At 46.7% G+C, this 22,606-nt stretch overlaps 1 protein-coding gene across 1 annotated transcript in view; it reads left to right on the forward strand.

Moving 5' to 3' along the window:
• Positions 1–22,606, forward strand: part of MAP9 (microtubule associated protein 9) — a 238,614-nt gene that overhangs the window by 87,794 nt on the left and 128,214 nt on the right. Inside the window, exon 6 of the mRNA XM_075347644.1 lies at positions 5,940–6,048. Within this exon, the coding sequence (XP_075203759.1) occupies positions 5,940–6,048 (109 nt within the window). The remainder of the gene's footprint in view (positions 1–5,939; positions 6,049–22,606) is intronic.

Below are 22,606 nucleotides of genomic sequence, written 5' to 3' on the forward strand. Positions count from 1 at the left end.
TCAGCGTGTCAGCTGACTGCAACCAATCACAGGCGGCAGAACAGCCGGTGGGCGGGGAAAGCAGTGTATCCGTCGCAAGTGTGACTCCGGCTTTTTTTTTTTTTTTTTTTATTTAAATGAATAAATATTTAAAAAACCTGACGTGCGGTCCCCCCTAATTTTCATCCCCAGCCATGGTAATGCCGGCTGGGGCTGATATTTCAGCCCGCAGCCGCCCGGTATTGCCGCATCTATTAGATGTGTCACTCCCGGGACATTACCAGCTCTTCTCGATGGTGTGATGCGGTGCCAGTCGGGGTAATAGGTTTGTGATTGCACAGGCGTCTGTAAGATACCCGCATCACAACCTGTAAATTACAGTAAATAAACAAGACACAGAGAAATCCTTTATTTGGAATAAAGTACAAACGCAGCCTCCTCCTTCACCACTTTATTACCCCAACACAGCCCTCCAACTCCGGCGTAATCCACACAGGATCCAGCAAAGGCACATCCAGCTCTGCTACATGTCCGAGCGAGCAGCCATAGAGCACGGCTGCCCGCTCTGACTGCAGCCTATTACTAAGCCGCGATAAGTGATGACTGCACGGCAGAGCTGTCACAGGCTGGGGGGCGCGTCAGCCAGGAACCAATCACAGATGAGGGGACGGCCGGTGGGCGGGGAAAACACGGAAAGCTGTGTGTATGCGATGGACAGTACAGGATGTGAAAGCGTGACTCGGAAGCAGTGTGCCGCCATGACACAGAGTCTCGGTAAGTGTGAAACGCTAATTTATTTCTGATTTTCTTCATTTTCATTAATTGCTGAATCCGGATCGTGCACCCGTAATCCCGCGCCCGGGTACAGCACAGATATAACGCTGAAGCCGCGCGGATCCGGACTTTTACAGTCCGGGTCCGCTAAGCACTAAAAATAACACCAAATAAAACAGCCCACATCTCTGGAACTGTTTGGTAGATTTAAAAAAAAGAGTAGTGGCATGATAGGTACGGGGAAGTACCAAGCGAATGGCGAAAGGGAAGGTGAACCCTGTGTCTAGGGAAGAGGGAGATGGTGACCCCTGACCAAACCTGCCGCTGGCTTCCCTCACCATCCTAGATAGGTTCCGTACGTATGTGCCAAGCTGGATACATGACCCTGGCTTACCCTTAAATAGACCCTAGGTAGGCATCGGATGGAATGAACGCTTATTAAACTACACTAAGCTCTGACGAAAATACAGGAAATACACACGGGGAAAGTAAACAAATATCTCCAGATGACTCAGGAAGAGGAACTGCAGCAACAAAGTTTCTCCAGATAAATACAAGCCGACTACTTGCACGGAAGACTTGTTAAGGGTATTCAACATATCACCAGCAAGGGGGATTGAAGGCATTTAAAGAGACAAAGGGAAGTGCGGTGAGGAAATCTGTAGGGTCCTAAGGGGAATGGGATTAACCCCAAGCATGGAAAAAGGGAAAGTCAGAGAGCAGCTTGTGTAGCCAAATGCTGCTACTTTCTACAGCCGTGGAAACTACAGGATTGTCTGTCAAGTGTGACACACCAGTGACAAGTCTTACAGGAAGCAGAAAAAATAAAATAAGATCTAAAACTATGCATTTCTGACCTGGTGACAGGTCCTCTTTAAGTTGAATGATCCATCATCCTGCAAGCATCTAAACCGACAAGCACAGGGTGATGTGAAGAGACAACTGAGGACAAGATTAAAGGATTTGGACTAGCAACCATGTATCTAAACTGATCTTTACTTGTCATTATGTAATATACATTCCTTAACTTGGCACTGCTTGTGTGCGGCAATCTACGTCAGGTCACATAACCATCTATTTGTATTTAGTACCTCCTTCCCCTTCTTCTCCAGAGGAACGCAATGCAGAGGGTCATGTGACCTGAGTAAGATTGCAGCAAAAGCAGCGCAGTTACACCTGCTGTCCTCCTGCCCAGCCCCGTGTGCATTACGTGTCCGGCGTCATTCATAGAGAGTCCTTCATTGTGATCCTGTGCATGCCCCGGCTGAGAGCAGATCAAAGTACAGTAGTGCGCATGCACGGGTGATCTTTGACCTTTTCTCACGCCTGTGCAGTACAGTAGTTTGCTCTGCCCTCAGCTGGGTAGATCAAAGTTTGCATGCGCAGGAGCACAATGGAGGCCTCTCTGTAAATGATGCAGGTCGTGTCATGCACATGGGGCTCGTCAGGACAACGGCGAAGGCACAAGTCGGAGGAGATGCCGGACCGAGAGCAGTAACACTCATCGGACAGGACCGCCCTCTAGGTGAGTATTATAAAGGTATTTTTTTATGTTATACAGAGCGGCTTGCGCTCTTATCTACAGCATTCTGGCCACAGCTCATAAGAGAAAAACCTGGGGACAGGTTCCCTTTAACTATACTGATTTACCTCTCTATGTGATTAACTTGGCCTTAAATCAACTGTGGAGGAGACAGAATGTGGATTAGCTTTTTTTTTTTTTTTTTTAAATGACTGATCAATTCTGGCAGAGAAAGAAGAAAATTTGTGTGATAAGCTATATTCTCCGCAGGTCAGTGCCCTCGGCTCCCGCGTTACTTTGTGTGAAAACCGTCGCTGGCACTGTCCTGTGATGAACTCAAGGCGTCACCGCTTGTCACTGCTCTTGGTGTATAACACACTACTGTTTGAGCCACATGTTGTGACCTACCTCAGAAGCTCAGGGCAGTTCACAGCTGTGGTTCTCACACAGCACAGTGTGAGAGCTGGCAGCGTCCTTCATAGGCTGGAGTCTGCGGACGTCGTGGCACCTTCCTATGGATTACGGTGGACCTAGATTAATGTTATAAAGGGCAATAAATTGGTGAATTAGGATGTTTTTTGTCTTTTTTCTGTAAGTAATGTTTCTCTTTTTATGTCTTTCACATTCACTTTGAGGAAACGTCATGGGACCTCCTTAGGGATTACGATGGACCTGAAAGGATTTTTTTTCCGAAAAATTAGTGAATGTGGGCTAGTGTCGGGAGAGGGGTTTATTATAAATAAAAAAGTTTTGTTGTATTTTTTAACATTTACAAATACTGGATTAGTAATGGGGGTGTCTGTTAGACGCCCACCCATTAATAATACCAGGGCTTGATGCTAGCTGGAAATTCACAGCTGCCATCAACCCCATATATTAACCCATTTGCCACCACACCGCGGCAACGGGACGAGCCAAGGCGAAGTGCCATGATTGACGCATCTAATGGATATACCACTTCTGTGGTGGCTGCAGCCTGCTATTTTTAGGCTAGAGAGGGCCCAATATCCTTGGGCCTCATCAGTCTGAGAATACCAGTCCCCAGCTGTCAGCTTCACCTTAGCTAGTGATCCAATTTGGGGAGGACCCCACGTTTTTTTTTTTAAACATCTACGGTAGAATAATTCCTTCAGGAGTCTAGTTTCCAAAATAGGGCCACTTGTGGGGGAGCTTTACTGTTTAAGCACATCAGGGGCTCTCCAAACACGACATAGTGTCTGCTAACGAGTTGGGACAATTTTGCGTTGAAAAAGGTCAAATGATGCTCCTTCCCTTCCGAGCACTGCCGTGCGACCAAACAGTAGATATCCACCACATATCGGCGTACTCGGGAGAAATTGCGCAACAAATTTTATAGTGCATTTTCCTGTTTTTCTTGTAAAAATGCAAAATTTGGGACTAAAGTAAAATTTGTGTGGGGGGAAAAAGTAAATTTTTTATTTTTTTCCTTCCACATTGCTTTAGTTTATGTGAAGCACCTAAAGGGTTAATAAACTTCTTGGATGTGGTTTTGAGCAGTGTGAGGGGTGCAGTTTTTAAAATGGTGTCACTTTTGGGTATTTTCTGACACCTAAGCCTCTTAAAGTCACTTCAAATGTGATGTGGTCCCTTAAAAATGATTTTGTAAATTTTGTTGGAAAAATGAGAAATTGCTGATGAATTTTGTACCCTTCTAACTTCCTAACAAAATGAAATGATTCAAAATTTGTCCTGATGTAAAGTAAACATATGGGAAATATTATTTATCAACTATTTTGTGTGATGTAACTCTCTAGTTTAAGGGCATAAAAATTCAATGTTTGAACAAATTTTTGACAGAATTTCCAAGATTTTCACAAATAAACAATAAAATTATCGTCTTAAATTTACCAGTATCATGAAGTACAATCTGAAACGAAAAAACAGTCTCAGATTAACTGGGATCCGTTGAAGCCTTCCAGAGTTATCACTTGTCAAAGTCACACTGGTAAGAATTGCAAAAAATTGCCCGGTCAGGAAGGTGAAAATGGGCTCAGGGGTGAAAGGATTAAAGGTGTAAAAAATTTGGAAATGACTCTTCTTGGAATAATTTTTCTACATGACAAAAACCTGCCATTTTTACAGAGGTGTATAGCTTTTCATATCCACTCTGTGAGCACACAAACATTCTATAATGTCTTCATGTAATACGATTATGATAATGTGGCTTTTTTTACCTTGTCACATTTGATAATGCCTCACTATTATTCCAGTGTGATTGCTAATGGCATGACATGCTGCTTTATCTAATGTAACTAACAGGAGATGCCATCACAAGACCTCAGGAGGTAGACACTAGTAAATGCTAAGATGAATGAATTAACATATTTTTACTTATGGTATGCTAATATCTTGTAATCTTGTAATCCAAGAGTGATCTGGTGACACTAAGGAAAAAACAGCATTGGCTTATTGACCCCTATCTTCACCCAGGTCTGATGGGAAGGGATAAATAGCATATAGGCTCCTTTACACACTGCAACATCACTAGCGATATCGCTGTAATGTCACCGGTTTTGTGACATAATAGTGACCTCCCTAAAGTCTCTAAACAGTCGCTGGTGAGCTGTCAAACAGGCAGATCTGGCCAACGACGCAGCAGCAATACGGACCTGCAGAACGACCTCGCTGGTCGTTGGGGACGTGTCACACAGCAGCAATTTGACTACTCACACCTATGTTAGGGGCGTGGTGTTTGGCGCTGAAGCCACCTAGGTGTCCTTTTTACACGCCCCTCTCAGCTCCGATTGGTGATCGCTAGTGCGTTCTTATTGGCGACTTATGATTGCACATGTCATAGAATAAAAATGGAAACGCTAAAAAGAAAATCAGAATGTGATCGCTACAAAGATCAGAATATGATCGCTGAAAAAACAGAATTTGATACGCCCAAATGATGCTTACTGTAATATATATTGGCTTTCTAGTATTGCAGACTGGAGAACTTTCTATTGATCTGCAAACCAGCACGCTCATGAACCAGGTAGCTTTGAAAGAAAGGAAGGAAGCGCTAAGTTGCCTTCTTTTCAGTGAAAGCCGCCCAATCAGAACGCAACAGCGACCCGCCTACGGGCTGGGTGCTAAGTCGCTAACGATGTTATTGTAACGGTGTCAAACACACCGATACATGCTGCGCAGCGGGAAACAAAGGACCAAAAAATATCCCTGAACGATTTGTAGTGATCAGCGACCTCACAGAGGGGGCCAGGTCGCTGATACGTGTCACACACTGCAATGTCGCTGGGGAGGTCGCTAATACGTCACAAAACTGGTGACGTTACAGCGATATCGCTAGCGATGTTGCAGTGTGTAAAGGGGCCTTAATGTCAGAGAAGAGGGGAGACATAAGAAGGACTGGTTACAAAATGTAAGGATTATAGGAGAGAGATCAAGGTACTGGCACAACAAAGGTATGGAAGATGATACCTGGAGAGATATCGGCCGTCGCTTTGCCCTTTTGATCAAAGATGTGCTGGGGAAGGTTAGAGGTGAAGGGCCACGAGAGGAACGGCACATGTATTATCTCATTCCTCAGCTCACTTTGGGGATGTACGGGAGGGAGAGGCACAATTCTAGCACTTTTTAACACTGTTCTCTCTATTGCTGCAAACTTTGGAAATTAATTTTGTAATCTGTGATCTGATAGGGACATTGGCAGCCCGGTCCACCAACACCGACATCGAGATCAAAGCCTCTGTCAATAGCAGCTGAGAAAAATAACAAAACAATGTCTAAGGAAGAAGAGATAATAAAAGGTATGCATGACGAAATGACCGTCGTAGTAATGCATGTTTCTACCTACACCTGCTATGTTGGAATATTACATGCTCACAACAGGACTCTTTACTGCTAAATATTGAACAATTATAATTATATCAGCAGTAGGCTCTCAGTGTCTTTTTTCATTACTGCTAATAAAACGGAACCTGTCAGCAGATTTTCCCTTCATATATTGCTGCCACCACCATACATGATTCTTAATACTTGTCCCTACATCGCTTTTATATATCCACAATATTATGTCATACTGTGTTAAATGAGTTTTATATAGGTCCCACTACTGCGCTTTCTGATGGGTGTCTCTAGATTAAACTTGTGTAAAAAGCTGAAGGCAAAAGAGCGCAATAGGGTCTTACTTAGTAACAAGGAATAAAAGTAATAAGGGAATCTGCTCACCTTATTGGGTTGTGTATCACACAACCAGAAGTAAAGTCTGTAACCAGCTGCTGCAGAGCCACGTGCTGAAGAAGCCAAAGATCACTCGGGAACACCGTAAATGTGGATCTGTTACTGCACTGCTGGAGATACGACACATATCCAGGAGAGGTATAATGCAAGGTGGTTTAATTCAACGCGATTCGAAGTGTAAGGGTCAGCACACACGGCGAGTAATACGGAGCGAATGGAATGCGATAAAAATCACTCGAAGCAGCTGTATTACTCTTTGGGGCAGCTCCCATGAGCGATTTTTTTTTTTTTTTTTCTCAGTCCTAATCGGTCCAAGAAAACAATCACAGCATGCTGCTGGTGCAATGCGACCCTGTTTCACTCACACCCATTCAAGTCTATGGGGCAAAAGAAACATCGCATTGCACTCACATTACAGTGGTGTAATGCGAGTGCAGTCAGATTCTCGCATCATCCGGCAAGGGAGGAGATAAATCCCTCCCTCTCCTCCACAGCACTGGCCCTTCCCTCCACAGCTCTGGCCCTTCCTCCCGCAGTGCCGGCCCTCTCCTCCGCAGCGCTGGCCCTCCCCTCTGCAACTGTGGTGCGATCACATGATCGGACCACAGTCGCATGACACTCGCATGACACTAGGCTCCCGCTGTGCTGCGAGCGTGAGCCGAGTGTCATGTGAGGACTCACACAAATCCCCGTGTGGCCTCAGCCTAACCCACGTCTTCATCAGAAAATCCACCAGTATGACAGACAACAACAGTAGTGCAGTCTATAAATAGCTGCTGGTAATTAAAAAAAGCGCTAAAATAAACACATGACAGAGAGCCAGAGTTCAAAGAGTTAAAGGAGGCGCTTAAGATGTACATTGTCTGATACAAATAAAAATACATTTTTCAATATAATTTAAGAAGCAAAGACGCATAAAGAAAGCCTGAAAAAACTACAAAAAAGGGAATAACAAAACAAAGAAATAATGGGAAACTAAAACATTATTTGTCTGAAAACACCAAGGAGGACTCGAACCCACCGATGATCAGTGAAGCATAATCTGAGGTGGGTAAACCTTACAGATTGTGCTGTGAAAATAACTTGAAAAACTGTGATCAAAAACAAGGCTGATTGGCACTATTGGGTGTGTAAAACTATAAAAAATGATTAAACGCTTTGAATTAAACCACCTTGCATTATACCTCTCCTGGATGTGTGTCGTATCTCCAGCAGCGCAGTAACAGTTCCACATTTACAATGTTCCTGATTGATCTAGATAAAATTTGGGACCACTGCTCTGTCTGTAGTCACTGCCTTTATGCCTTTGATGGACTTAGTTGATGTCCCATACAGTCCCTAAACTATGTAAATCAAGAGTAGAGGGTAGACCTTTGCTGACAGAGAATGGCCGAGCACTGTCCAGAGACTCATCAGACTGCTCAGCACAGATTTGCAGCCAGTATGGTATCTTTATAAATGTTGTTTTTCAGTGGTATGCCTCGCTATTGTGGGAACAGATAGCGGTGGTAGGGACACTCACTAAGATGCATATTAGGCCTCATTCAGACTTCCATTTTTCACATAGGTCTACTATCTGAGATTGTTACAGGTAGAGCACATATGTATTATAGTCTATGGGGCTGTTCACATGTTGGTGTTTTTTGAGGACTCTGTGTTCTTGCAAAAATCATACAGACATGTCCGTCGTTTTTTCTCTTTCACTTCAAAGGGGGACATAGGAAACCACGGGTGTATGCTGATGCCACTCAGAGGCAGACACTGGACTAGAAAAAAGTTATCTCTTCTTCAGTAGTATTCACCCACCAACTGGAGCCAAGCTGATCAGTTTTAACTTAGTGTCCATAGGAGGCGACACTTGGCTGCACGCAGCCACGTTTCTACCGTAGACTTGTTTTTTATTAATGATTCTGCTTGTGAGGGAAACTAGTGTAATCACTCACTCCATTATCCCACCTAGAGACTGATAGAACAGTGATAAACCCATTAAAACTTACGCTCTCTGGTCTGCATGGCAGGACCCTAACCTCTAACGCATAAACGGCATTTATGTGACCAGATGGAAGGTCCTTGCTATTACCTCTGCGGCCACCATGATGCCTGGAGCAAAGATGGTGCACAATCTCAGGAACTCACTTTCAGAGGTTCTTGATGGCCATCCACTGTGCTTGTGAAGTGGAGCCGGTTAATCTCCAGGGACTTACAGGTATGTCTCCCCCTTTTTCCGAGACGTCTTGGTCACCAGAGTAGCCAGGCACCATATCTTGGACATTAATATTCCTCCTCTCACGCTGTACAAAGGCAAGTAAGACGAAAGAAAACCAAATTGTGTCGCCACAAGGAGATATACACAAATAAACAAAGAAAATTAATAAATAATAAATAAGTAATCTCCAAAATGGAGTCAGGCTACTACGCCAGAACAAAACCAATAGAAAAGGTAGCCAAGGACAATACAATAATAAAATATAGAATTTTTATTAAAGATAATGGTAAAAACAGTACATGCAAGGGTGAATAATGAACAAAGTGCCGAGGCACCACAAGACTCAGCAAATGGGTTTGCAAACAGAAAATCAATAGATTACATAGGGATAAAGGTATATGTTACATTCTAAATTTCTGTCCCCATCATGGGTATAGCAGTCATTTAGATGAATGTGATCTACAGGCAGATCATATGATATAATTAACTGTTTGCATATCACTAAAAGGCATAAACACAGGCAGGAAAAGCCAAGGAGAAATACCAAGGAAATACCATCATAGGGGTAGATTACCTGTCACCTGTATTTATGGTGACGCAAGCGGCCGAAAACACATGAAAACCACATGATCTCAGCCGGTCACGTGACCAGGCACGAAGTAGACATTTTTTACGTTTTTACCATTATCTTTAATAAAAATTCAATATTTTATTATTGTATTGTCCTTGGCTACCTTGGCTACCTTTTCTATTGGTTTTGTAAAGGCAAGTAAGACGCAGTACAGCGTAATCCCCACTAGGTGGCAGTAGAATAGTGAAGGAGAGACAAAGAAACACTGTAACGGAAATGCAGCTGAAGTATAGCAGAGTAACTTCAGCAATGTTAACAGGCGAATCACCAGGGGGCAAAAGAGTAGTCAAACAGTCAGGGTCTAGACAGAAAAGTCGAGTCACTGCAAAGGGAAGATCAATATCAAAGTCAGAAAGCAGAACCGAGTCAGAATCCGGGAGATCAGGTATGCAGAGGGAAACACAAACAACAGACAGGAGAGGGAAATCAGTGGTTGGGACAGGCAGACAAACGGGGGAGGGTCAAAGCCAGGACACAGTAGCAGGGAGGCAGAACAGATCAGGAACACTCAACAGAGACAGTATACACGCTGCAAGGCAGAAAGATCACTGGCACTGAGCCATAGGTAGAGAGGCAATATATAGCATCCTGGGATCCAGAGCGAGGTAAGGGAAGTTAACCCATAATATGACCAGGCCAGAGCTGGGTGTAACCAGCAGCAGGGAAAAGCCGGCCTGGTTCATGACACCTCCCGTGGCTATTGTAATAGGAGCATCCATGTCTTCATTCCGTGATAGCTCTGCCCTCTCTCCTATAGTTGTCATCCTACTCTTACCCCCCGACCACCCTCTGTTGCCAGATCGCAGTTTCAGGCCTCAACCCGCGTAGCCTATTGCTCCCATAGGCCACACCTCCTCCTTTTCACTCCTTTGTCGGCCCAGACCATGCCCCCAGCCGCAGGTTGGCCAATCACTCGCACGCGGGCTTCTTGTGCTTCCTTTTTTTCCTGGCACCACCCACTACTTCTCATCTTATTAAGCTGGTTGTTTCTCTCAGCCCTTCTCTACCAAGCGGCTGCACTTTCCTGTTCCTGCCTCTCTTCCCTTCGGCGCCATTATGAGCCTTTGATTTCCTATTCAGTATGGATTGGCGTTTCAGAATCTGTAGCTCTGTATACCAGCAGAATCTTCATTTGCAGCTGCAGGGACACCTTCTCTGGGATTGGGTAGGCTCTGTCACTTAGGGTCACTATTTCTCTCGTTGAAACGCCCCCCTTTTTTCTTGGCACTGTTAGTATGTACAGAGGACATACACCTCTTAACTAAAATCTTAATATGCCAAGAAAAGAAAAAACAAGGAGGTTCATGTTAGCAGCATAGCCATCAAAGAGGGATTTTGTCTTCCCTATCCTGTTCACGGAAGTTTCAATTCTTTTCTCTTCAGTTGGCTGCGAGAATCTACTCGTCCTTCAGAGCACAGTTCTTATTTGAGATTCTCACAAAGTTAAAGTAGTCTTCTATCCTGACCCAGTGTGTAGTCTTCTAGAGCACTCTGTTTTGATTCACACATGTAAGAGTTCTTTTCCCTTTAGAAGAATTCTCTCCTCTTCTAAATTCGATCACTCTGTTGTTCTGCTCCATGTTCCACTTCTGCCAAGTGATTCCCTTCATATAACAGACCCCTCACCAGTCTCTTAGTTTTGGCCTGATGGCGGTGTTCCTCTCTCTTTCTTCACAACAGACCCTCCAAACTATTGAAAGATTGTGATGATGGACTCCAGTGTCCTCAGTTGGGAAACTATTCTTGTAGCAACTGTTCAAGATTCCTAATAGGCTCGATAAGCCTTCTTTCTCTTCTAAGGCTCATAGCCGGTCATTGCCTCTACTGGTTTGGTAGATTCCTCTGTCAAGCTGCCCTTGGCTTCTAATCGACAACGCCGCTACATTCATCATTCACCAAGGTGGAATCTTATCCCATCTGGTCTTGGAGTTAGGTATCTGGTCATGAACTGTACAATGTGTGCCAGTGTTTTTTTCATAAGTTCACATGCCCAGAGTCAGTCCATATTTGTTTTCGGCGGTGCTTCTCTGACTTTGTCTTGATGGCATCTAGGTGCGCTTCAGGATCCCTTTGTTCGTATCCATGTCTGGCAATCCTCAGCTACTGTTACCAACACCCTGACTGTCTTCTGGGTTACTTATCTCCCTCTGTAATTTTGTCCTTTCGTTTTGGAATGATCAAAGCATTTGGGTCTTTGGAGCTAGTCAACCATTTTACAGAGGTAGTCTACTTTTTCGCAGACACCTCTGGGAAACTTCCCAGATCCCTCCATTTCCATGAACTTTCAGTTCTCCGACCAAGTCATTAATTACTATCAAAGAGGGGAAGCCCTGTTCTCCTCTTTGATAGTAGTTAATGACTTGCCCTCATACCTTCAGTTTGTTCTGTTCCTAGGTTCTCTCTATGGTCAGGTCTCTGGCTTAGGTCATTATTTTGTTTTTCTAATCCTTTCAAGGGAATCTAGTTTGACATTCATAGATGAAGTTTTCCCTTGAAATGAGCACTCTCGGTAAATCTCTAGTGGCTTCCCTCAGATCTCTGTAATCTCATGTGGTGTTCAACGCACTATAGCACTTTCCTTTTGAATCCATTCTGACTTTCAGTTTTTTATTCCCTGGAAAGGGTTTTTCCTGCAAAGATCAATTTCTTGAGCAAGTTCCAGAACTAGCAGCCCTGTCTGTTGCTCTTCATTCCTGACCCTTCATCAGGTTTCCTCTCTTTTCCAAAAGTTGTTCACATTCTTCTCTCTTTGAGTGAGTAAAGGCCACGTCACACTATGCAACATCGCTAGCAACATCGCTGCTAACGAACAACTTTTGTGACGTAGCAGCGATGTTGCTAGCGATGTTGCTATGTGTGACATCCAGCAACAACCCGGCCCCTGCTGTGAAGTCGTTGGTTGTTGCTGAATGTCCTGGGCCATTTTTTAGTTGTTGCTCTCCCGCTGTGAAGCACAGATCGCTGTGTGTGACAGCGACAGAGCAACAACTAAATGTGCAGTGAGCAGGGAGCCGGCTTCTGCGGACGCTGGTAACCACGTTAAACATCGGGTAACCAAGAAGCCCTTACCTTGGTTACCCGATATTTACCTTCGTTACCAGCGTCCCCGCTCTCATGCTGTCAGTGTCGGCTCCCTGCTCTCTGCACATGTAGCCGGAGTACTGTGGCTAGGAGAAGGGAATAGGATCCGGCACAAATTCCTTGTTTAAGATAAAATCATCATATTCTTTATTCCAAAAGTTTTTAAAATCGCATCATGACCGAAAACAGTATTATAACTTGGAGATGCTTAACGCGTTTTGGACTACAGGTATAAAAACAAAAGAGTCCTTATTCATAAGTAATCCTTATCTTAACTTACCAGCGGATGCCGAGCACCCAGGATATCCAGTAGTCCGGGGTGCAGGTGAGCTGAAAAATCCTTTTTCTTTATCGTTCCTATGGGAGACCCAGACATTGGGTGTATAGCTTCTGCCTCCGGAGGACACACAAAGTACTACACTAAAAAGTGTAGCTCCTCCCTCTGAGCATATACACCCCCTGGATAACCAGATCTCGCCAGTTCATTGCTTTGTGTTCAGGAGGCATTCATCCACACATGCATTCTCATCTGATTTTTCATTTTTGGAAAGTTTTTGAAGAAAAGCGGGTCCAAGCCTGGACTCCCGGCATGTCCCTTCTCACCCCACTGTGTCGGCGGTGTTGTTAAGGTTGATTCCAAGGCTGGAGCCTTACATGCCGCGCTCCTTCACCATCCCTCGGGCTCTGGCTTGAAGTGGGAGCCAGCACGGTTCTCCTTGCTTTGCAGGAGACCGGTCTCCATCCGCAGCCCTTCAGGATCCTGCTGGACGGAGTACTCATCCCCAGGGACTTGGAACTCTGCGTCTCAGCAAGCTAAGTACCTGAGATGTTTATATTCGGGGGGTCCCGGTACTTTATTATGGTGGGAGAGTGTGCTGTGTAACTTTTCTGACATTTCCGGCCGGTTCTCTGGTTGTCGCCTGAGAACCGCGCCGATGGTGCCTGCGCGCCGGCCGCATTGCTTAAATTTAGGCCCCGGCTTCGCCGGAGGCCTACTTTCGATTTCACTGCCCTCGCATGTCAATCATGCAGAGGGACAGTGCGGCTCCGCCCAGCGGCCGTTCGGCACCTCTCTGAGTACATGTCCCCTCCCCTGTAAGTCTCCTTGGCCCTCCAGATCCCGCTCTCAGAGCAGGTCCCGCCCCCTCTCCTCGCTCCGGCGCCATTTTCTCAGCGTTTTTCTCTGGATCAGCGCTGGCTGCAGCATCCCTGCTAAGCTGCTTGGAGGTCCGGGCTGTGGGATCTGGAGGGCACACAAACGGTCTGGTAAGCCACAACCTCCGGTTGTGGACCTTCTTATATACTCTCTGGGGGTCATTCTGGCTCAGAGCCCCCACTTCAGCAGCATGTCCCACACGAGGAGCAAGGCTGCAAGGCTGTACTCAATATGCACTGCATGTAAGCTCGTGCTGCCTGAACCGAGCACATATCCACATTGTGATGCCTGCTCTAACCTGACAATGCCTCAGCCTGGAATCGCACCCACAGTGGTCCCTCCGGCTGCTCCGGCTCCGGTGGCTGAACCCCCGGCTTGAGTAGAATCCTTCTCTAGGTCAATCTCCCAGTCTTTTGCCGACTCCATGGGACAGCTGCCCCGGACTTTGCTGAACATGCATCAGCCCCCTTCTCAGGGCGCCTCTGCTGCTAGGGCTCTCTCAGCGGAGCTCACAGAGGATTTTTCATCTGGTCCCAGACCCCGTCCTCCTAAAAGGAGATGCAGGGTCCCCTCTCCTTCCTCGTCCCGCGGCTCTGATTCAAGAGCTGACTCGCAGGACGAGGAGGATGCCTTTACTGGGGGCTCGGAGGCTACCTCCATGTGCCCCATTGATCTGTCCGAAAGTGACTCAGATGTTAGTGATTTGATTGCGTCCATTAATTCTGTACTGGACCTCAATCCGCCAGTATCAGAGGAGCAACCCTCTCTGGCAGAAAAGCACCAGTTTACCTTGCCTAAGAGGACAAGGAGTGTGTTCTTTAACCACTCCTGTTTTCAGGCCACTGTGACCAAGCCTAGGGCCTGTCCTGACAAACGCTTCCCAAAGCGTGGTTCTGATGACCGTTTTCCCTTTCCACCTGAGGTGGTCAAGGAGTGGGCTCATTCACCAAAGGTAAATGGATAGATTGCTCTCGGTCTGATTATAGCGCAATAAGGAAGTCTGCTGGTATTATTTGTTGTACTTTATTATTTAAGTACTCCTATTAATACAACGCGTTTCAGCAGAAATGCTTTCATCAGGTAACATATGATACCTGATGAAAGCATTTCTGCTGAAACGCGTTGTATTAATAGGAGTACTTAAATAATAAAGTACAACAAATAATACCAGCAGACTTCCTTATTGCGCTATAATCAGACCGAGAGCAATCTCTCCATTTACCTTCCCCATACTGGGATTCGGTAATAGCTGCAAAGGACTTGCTGACCCATTAAAGATCCCAGCTGGTTAGCTGGAGGATCGAGGATTAAAAACCTGAATTCCATGGTGCCAGTGGAACTCAGTAGCCGACAACGATACTCCAAGCCTGGATCCTTAAAGCCTGAACACAGGATTCAGATCTGAGGAACCCCAGACTGTTAAACTTTCACTGAAGTTGTGCGGGGGCGCACAACCAGCAAAGGTGAGCAGTTCTTATTATCTAAATGCTAAAAGGTTGCCACAGATGCTTCTCATAGTGCGCTTGTTTTGTTATCTATTTTCCATTCACCAAAGGTAGACCCTCCGGTGTCTAGACTCTCAGCCCGGACCGTTGTATCAGTGGCTGATGGCACCTCTCTTAAGGATTCCACTGACTGCCAGGTTGACCTTCTGGCCAAATCTGTATATGAGGCGGCAGGGGCCTCGTTCTCCCCATTTTTTGCAGCAGTGTGGGCTCTCAAAGCCATCTCTGCTTCTCTAGAGGAGATGCATTCCCTCACCAGGGAATCTATGCCCGAAATGGTTGCCTTAACTTCCCAAGCTTCAGCTTTTTCATCCTATGCCATGTCTGCCATGCTGGAGGCTTCTCACCGCACTGCGGTGGCTTCAGCTAATTCCCTCGCTATCCGTAGGATCTTGTGGCTTCGAGAGTTGAAGGCAGATGCTTCTTCAAAGAAGTACCTTGCTGGGCTCCCTTTTGCTGGATCCAGGCTATTCGGTGAACAACTGGATGAAATTATTAAGGAAGCTACTGGCGGGAAGAGTACTTCCATGCCACAAACTAAAACCAGGAAACCTGCCCAGGGTAGGAACCAGTCGAGGTTTCGTTCCTTTCGTTCCTCCAACTGGTCATCCTCTAAGCCCTCGGCCTCGTCCACTAACTCAGCCAAGGACCAAAAACCCAACTGGCGCACAAAGACGCGTCCACAGAAGACCGCAGGAGCTGCTGCCACTAAGGCAGCCTCCTCTTGACTATCTGGCCGCGCCAGCACCGTCCTTAGTCGATGGCAGGCTCTCCCACTTTGGCGACGTGTGGTTTCAACACGTCTCCGATCAGTGGGTATATCATCTCCCACGGCTACAGGGTAGAATTCTCTTCCAGCCCGCCAAACAGATTTTTTCTGTCAACTCCCCCCTGCTCCAAGGCCACCGCCTTCTCTCAGGCCGTGGCATCCTTGCAGGCCAACGGAGTAATTGTACCGGTTCCCGCCCGGGAACGGTTCAGAGGTTTCTACTCAAATCTCTTCCTAGTCCCCAAAAAGGACGGTTCCTTCCGGCCCATCCTGGATCTCAAGCTTCTCAACAAGCATGTTCAGGTGCGGCATTTTCGCATGGAGTCTCTGCGATCAGTCATTGCCTCAATGACCCAAGGAGATTTCCTGGCATCCATCGACATCAGAGATGCCTATCTGCATGTGCCAATTGCAGTTTCACACCAGCGTTGGCTACGTTTTGCAATCGGAGAGGAACATTTCCAATTCGTGGCTCTCCCCTTCGGGTTAGCCACGGCCCCTCGAGTATTCACCAAGGTCATGGCAGCAGTGGTTGCGGTTCTGCACCTCCAGGGGTTGGCAGTGATTCCTTACCTGGACGACCTTCTAGTCAAGGCTTCATCCAGCGCAGACTGTCAGCGGAGTGTCTCGCTCACTCTCGCCACTCTAGCCCAATTCGGGTGGCTTGTCAATCTGCCCAAATCCACTCTGACTCCGACCCAGAGGCTCACGTACCTAGGGATGCAGTTCGAGACTCTGCCGGCACTTGTGAAGCTGCCCTTAGTCAAACAGCAGTCCCTCCATCTGGCGGTGCGCTCTCTGCTGAGGCCCCGCCGTCATTCCATCAGGCACCTAATGCAGGTGCTGGGTCAGATGGTGGCGTCAATGGAGGCTGTTCCCTTTGCCCAGTTCCATCTGCGTCCTCTGCAGCTGGACATTCTCCGCTGTTGGGACAAGCGGACTTCCTCCTTGCACAGGCTAGTGGCTCTGTCGCCACAGACCAGGGGCTCCCTTCAGTGGTGGCTTCGGCCCCTCTCTCTGTCTCAGGGACGCTCCTTCCTGGCCCCGTCCTGGGTGATGCTCACCACGGATGCCAGTCTATCCGGCTGGGGAGCGGTATGTCTCCACCACCGAGCACAGGGCACTTGGACTCCGTCCGAATCAGCCCTCTCGATCAATGTGCTGGAAACCAGAGCTGTGCTTCTAGCTCTCCTAGCCTTCCACCACCTTTTTGCGGGCAAGCACATCCGAGTCCAGTCAGACAACGCGACAGCGGTTGCCTACATCAATCACCAAGGCGGGACACGCAGCCGCCTGGCAATGTTGGAGGTTCAACGCATCCTTCAATGGACGGAGGACTCCAAGTCCACCATATCCGCAGTCCACATCCCAGGCGTGGAAAACTGTGAAGCAGATTATCTCAGCCGTCAAACCGTGGACAGTGGCGAGTGGTCCCTGCATCCGGCAGTGTTTCAGTCAATCTGCCGCAAGTGGGGCACTCCGGAAGTGGATCTAATGGCATCCCGGCACAACTACAAGGTTCCGGTTTACGTGGCTCGCTCCCACGATCCTCAGGCCTTTGCAGCGGACGCTCTGGTTCAAGATTGGTCCCAGTTTCGTATGTCCTACGTGTTTCCCCCTCTAGCTCTCTTGCCCAGAGTTCTGCGCAAGATCAGAATGGAGGGCCGTCGGGTCATCCTCATTGCTCCGGACTGGCCCAGGCGAGCTTGGTACCCAGACCTGCTCCATCTGTCCGTAGAGGTGCCGTGGCATCTTCCGGACCGTCCAGACCTTCTCTCACAAGGTCCGTTTTTCCGCCAGAATTCTGCGGCTCTCAGATTGACGGCGTGGCTCTTGAGTCCTGGATCTTGACGGCTTCTGGTATTCCTCCTGAAGTCATCTCCACTATGACTCGGGCTCGGAAGTCTTCCTCGGCCAAAATCTATCACAGGACCTGGAGAATTTTCCTGTCCTGGTGTCGCTCTTCCGGCCATGCTCCTTGGCCTTTTTCCTTGCCGACCCTTCTGTCCTTTCTACAGTCCGGTCTGCAGCAAGGACTATCCCTCAATTCCCTCAAGGGACAAGTCTCGGCTCTGTCAGTGCTGTTCCAGCGGCGTATCGCCCGGCTGGCTCAGGTCCGCACCTTCATGCAGGGCGCGTCTCACATCATTCCGCCTTACCGGCGGCCCTTGGATCCCTGGGACCTCAATTTGGTCCTCACGGCCTTGCAGAAACCCCCCTTTGAGCCTCTTAGGGAGGTTTCTTTGTTTCGTTTTTCACAGAAAGTGGTCTTTCTAGTGGCCATAACTTCCCTCAGGAGAGTCTCTGATTTGGCTGCGCTCTCTTCGGAGTCACCTTTTTTGTTTTTTCATCAAGACAAGGTGGTTCTCCGTCCGACTCTGGACTTTCTCCCTAAGGTGGTTTCTCCTTTCCACCTTAACCAGGACATTTCCCTGCCTTCCTTTTGTCTGGCTCCTGTTCATCGCTTTGAAAAACCGTTGCATACTCTGGATCTGGTGCGGGCGCTCCGGATCTATGTGTCTCGCACCGCTGTTCTTAGGCGGTGCACCTCTCTTTTTGTGCTAACCACAGGTCGGCGTAAGGGCCTCTCGGCTTCTAAGCTGACCTTAGCTCGTTGGATTAGGTCGGCCATTTCCGATGCCTACCAGTGTACTCAGGTGCCTCCCCCGCCGGGGATCAAGGCACACTCGACCAGAGCTGTCGGTGCCTCTTGGGCTTTCAGGCACCAGGCTACAGCTCAGCAGGTCTGTCAGGCTGCCACTTGGACTAGTCTGCATACCTTTTCAAAGCACTACCAAGTGCATGCTCATGCTTTGGCAGATGCGAGCTTGGGCAGACGCATCCTTCAGGCGGCTGTCGCCCATTTGTGAAGTTAGACTCCGCCTACTTCTCAGTTTTCTGTTTATTCCCACCCATGGACTGCTTTGAGACGTCCCAATGTCTGGGTCTCCCATAGGAACGATAAAGAAAAAGAGAATTTTGTTTACTTACCGTAAATTCTTTTTCTTATAGTTCCGTATTGGGAGACCCAGCACCCTCCCTGTTGCCTGTTGGCAGTTTCTTGTTCCGCGTGTTATCACCGGCTGTTGTCGTAGACAGAGGCTCCGGTTGTTCCGGTTCTTGCTCTGTCTTTCCTTGTGGCTGGCTATTCTCCTTCAGCTTTTGCACTAAACTGGCTAGATCTTGTTATCCAGGGGGTGTATATGCTCAGAGGGAGGAGCTACACTTTTTAGTGTAGTACTTTGTGTGTCAGCACAAGCTGAAGCTATACACCCAATGTCTGGGTCTCCCAATACGGAACTATAAGAAAAATAATTTACGGTAAGTAAACAAAATTCTCTTTTTTCTCTATACTTGCTTGCCGTAGGTCATGACAGCCTCTTAGGCATATGCCAGACTGTTGGGTTCAATTAGGAGACCCGCAGCAGACAGGCATTAATGTCCGTACTCAGCCATAAAAAAAACATTGAACTATGAAATCAGCCTAATTCATTCAGTGGCCAAACCAGGAGTTTTTATTATCAGAAGGAATGCCTCTAGAATTAGATAATGTTGAACAAAACAGGTGTCAAAAACAGTACAATATGTACTATAATGGGTTATCCCATTAAAATAATTCTGAAGCTTATTTAGGTTTTGCTACCTCATCTAAGAGCAGCATGATGCAGGCAAAGAGACCATGAATACAATGATATATCACTTAGATTACTGGGTGCAGCGAGTCTGACACAATCAGATTTGTTATATTTAGCAATCAAACATAGGTGAGAAAGCTGACCCCGCTCACATCAGGCTCTATATATACATTGTCTATGGACAGCGAGCTGCTAATCACAGAGGAGGCTTGTTGGACAAGCTGACCACTAGCTGACCTAGTCCAGCAATGATTCTCTCCAGAAGCTAAAACAAACATTCCATGTAAACAACACCACAATATTTGATAAGAGATGCACAGGTGAAACCTATGTTTTAACCCTTACAGCATGCTGTCTTCAAATTACATAGCAAAAACGTGCTGACACATTCCCTTTAATGAGTAACTGAAAATACAGTGGAACCTTGGTTTACGAGAACAACCAAGTTGCTCGTCTAGCAAAGCAAAATTTCCCATAGGAAATAATACAAGCTCAGACAATTCGTTCCACAACTTGTTCAATGTCACATCCTGGTTCCCTATTTTCCCATTCCACACATGCACAAACACACACAAACCCACACAAAAACATGCACACACACATATTACGCTCACCTTACCTTCCGTTCCGTCGCCGGACTCCTGGTTCTTGTAGTTTGCCGGTACAGGAAGTGTATCGGGTAACCATCGTGACTGATGCCGGAGCTTCCGCTGCCAGAGCGCTGACGTCAAAGGCAGGAACTGCTTGCCTCTGATTGGCCAGCTCGCTGCCTTTGAGTAGCGGCTGACAGTGGAAGGTCCTCCTTTGTCGCGATGGTTACCCGAAATACATCCTGTACCAGCGAACTACAAGAACCAGGAAGCCGGCGATGAAATGGAAGGTAAGGTGAGCATAATATGTTTGTGTGTGTTTGTGCGTGTTTGTGCGGACTGCAAGAGCAGGTCAGAGCGCGGTTAAAGTACGGAACCGGTAGTGTGTGTGGTGAGTATTTTCTCGTACGGCGAAGATTGCTCGTAAACTGAGTTACAAATTTACAGCAAGCTTTGCTCGTATAGCGAAATACTCGCACACCAAGTTACTCGCAAACCGAGGTTCCACTGTACCCTAAGGCTATGTGCCCACGGGAGCTTGTTTGTGCAGATTTTGCCGCGGAAAACAAGTGGATTTTTCTGGATTTTCCAGATAAATCCGCAGGTTTTAGCATGTACAGTCACTCCCCATGTTATCCTATGGGACATGGGGAGTGCTGTGTCCACGCTGCGGAAAGTGCGGCTGCCGAACATGCTGCGGATGTAGGCATCCGCATGTATAATTGCATGTCAATTATTCATGCGGAATTACCTGCGGATGTCCCGGCCCTCCGCTATGGAGATAGAGGCCGGGACGTCAGCAGCTATTCCGCTGTAATCTCGCAGCTAAAAATAGCTGCGGACGCCGGCGGGCAGCTGCGGGAAACATGCGCTCGTACCTGCGGATACATCCGCACGTACGAGCGCCCGTGGGCACATAGCCTAATCCTGCAGCTGCTTTTTGCGTCTGACCACATTGCAACATTCGCTTACATAGCTCAAGCCGCATGCAGTTTTGTCATTTTTATCAAATATATAGAATAACTGGCCATTTTATATTTACTATATGTTTTTAATTTGATAATGTAATCCCTGGTGGCCTAGGGCGGTGATGGGGTCAGTGGTCATATACACTATTTTAGCACTCTAGGGTGGTTTTGAATTAATACTGAACATTAATGACTTGAGCTCTGCTTTTATCATAGTATCATAGTATCATAGTTTTTAAGGTTGAAGGGAGACTCTAAGTCCATCTAGTTCAACCCATAGCCTAACATGTTGATCCAGAGGAAGGCAAAAAAAACAAACCAATGTGGCAAACAAGTTCCAATGGGGAAAAAATTTCCTTCCTGACTCCACATCCGGCAATCAGACTAGTTCCCTGGATCAATACCCTGTCATAAAATCTAATATACATAACTGGTAATATAAAATTTTTCAAGAAAGGCATCCAGGCTCTGCTTAAATGTTAGTAGTGAATCACTCATTACAACATCATGCGGCAGAGAGTTCCATAGTCTCACTGCTCGTACAGTAAAGAATCCTCGTCTGTGATTATGATTAAACCTTCTTTCCTCAAGATGTAGCGGATGCCCCCGTGTTCCAGTCGCAGGCCTAGGTGTAAAAAGATCTTTGGAAAGGTCTCTGTACTGTCCCCTCATATATTTATACATTGTGATTAGATCCCCCCTAAGCCTACGTTTTTCCAAACTAAATAACCCCAAGTTTAATAACCTGTCTTGGTATTGCAGCCCACCCATTCCTCTAATGATCTTGGTGGCTCTTCTCTGCACCCTCTCCAGTTCAGCTATGTCCTTCTTATATATCGGTGACCAGAATTGTACACAGTATTCTAAGTGCGGTCGCACTAGTGACTTGTACAGAGGTAGAACTATATTTTTTTCATGAACACTTATACCTCTTTTAATACATCCCATTATTTTATTAGCCCTGGCAGCAGCTGCCTGACACTGTCCACTAAAGTGAAGTTTACCATCCACCCATACACCCAAGTCTTTTTCTGTGTCTGTTTTACCCAGTGTTCTACAATTAAGTACATAATCATACATTTTATTTCCTCTACCCAAGTGCATGACCTTACATTTATCTACATTAAACTTCAATTGCCACTTCTCAGCCCAATCCTCCAATTTACATAAATCTCCCTGTAATATAAAATTATCCTCCTCTGTATTGATTACCCTGCCGAGTTTAGTATCATCTGCAAATATTGAAATTCTACTCCGCATGCCCCCAACAAGGTCATTTATAAATATGTTGAAAAGAAGCGGGCCCAATACTGACCCCTGTGGTACCCCACTATGAACTGAGACCCAGTCCGAGTACGTACCATTAATAACCACCCTTTGTTTCCTATCACTGAGCCAGTTTTTAACCCAGTTACACATATTTTCCCCTATCCCCATTATTCTCATTTTATGTACCAACCTTTTGTGTGGCACCGTATCAAAAGCTTTTGAAAAGTCCATATACACAACATCCACTGCATTTCCCTGGTACAGACTTGAACTTACCTCTTCATAGAAGCTGATCAAATTAGTTTGACAGGATCG

This window comes from Anomaloglossus baeobatrachus, chromosome 1 (genome assembly GCF_048569485.1).
Source record: "Anomaloglossus baeobatrachus isolate aAnoBae1 chromosome 1, aAnoBae1.hap1, whole genome shotgun sequence".
Lineage (NCBI taxonomy): Eukaryota > Metazoa > Chordata > Amphibia > Anura > Aromobatidae > Anomaloglossus > Anomaloglossus baeobatrachus.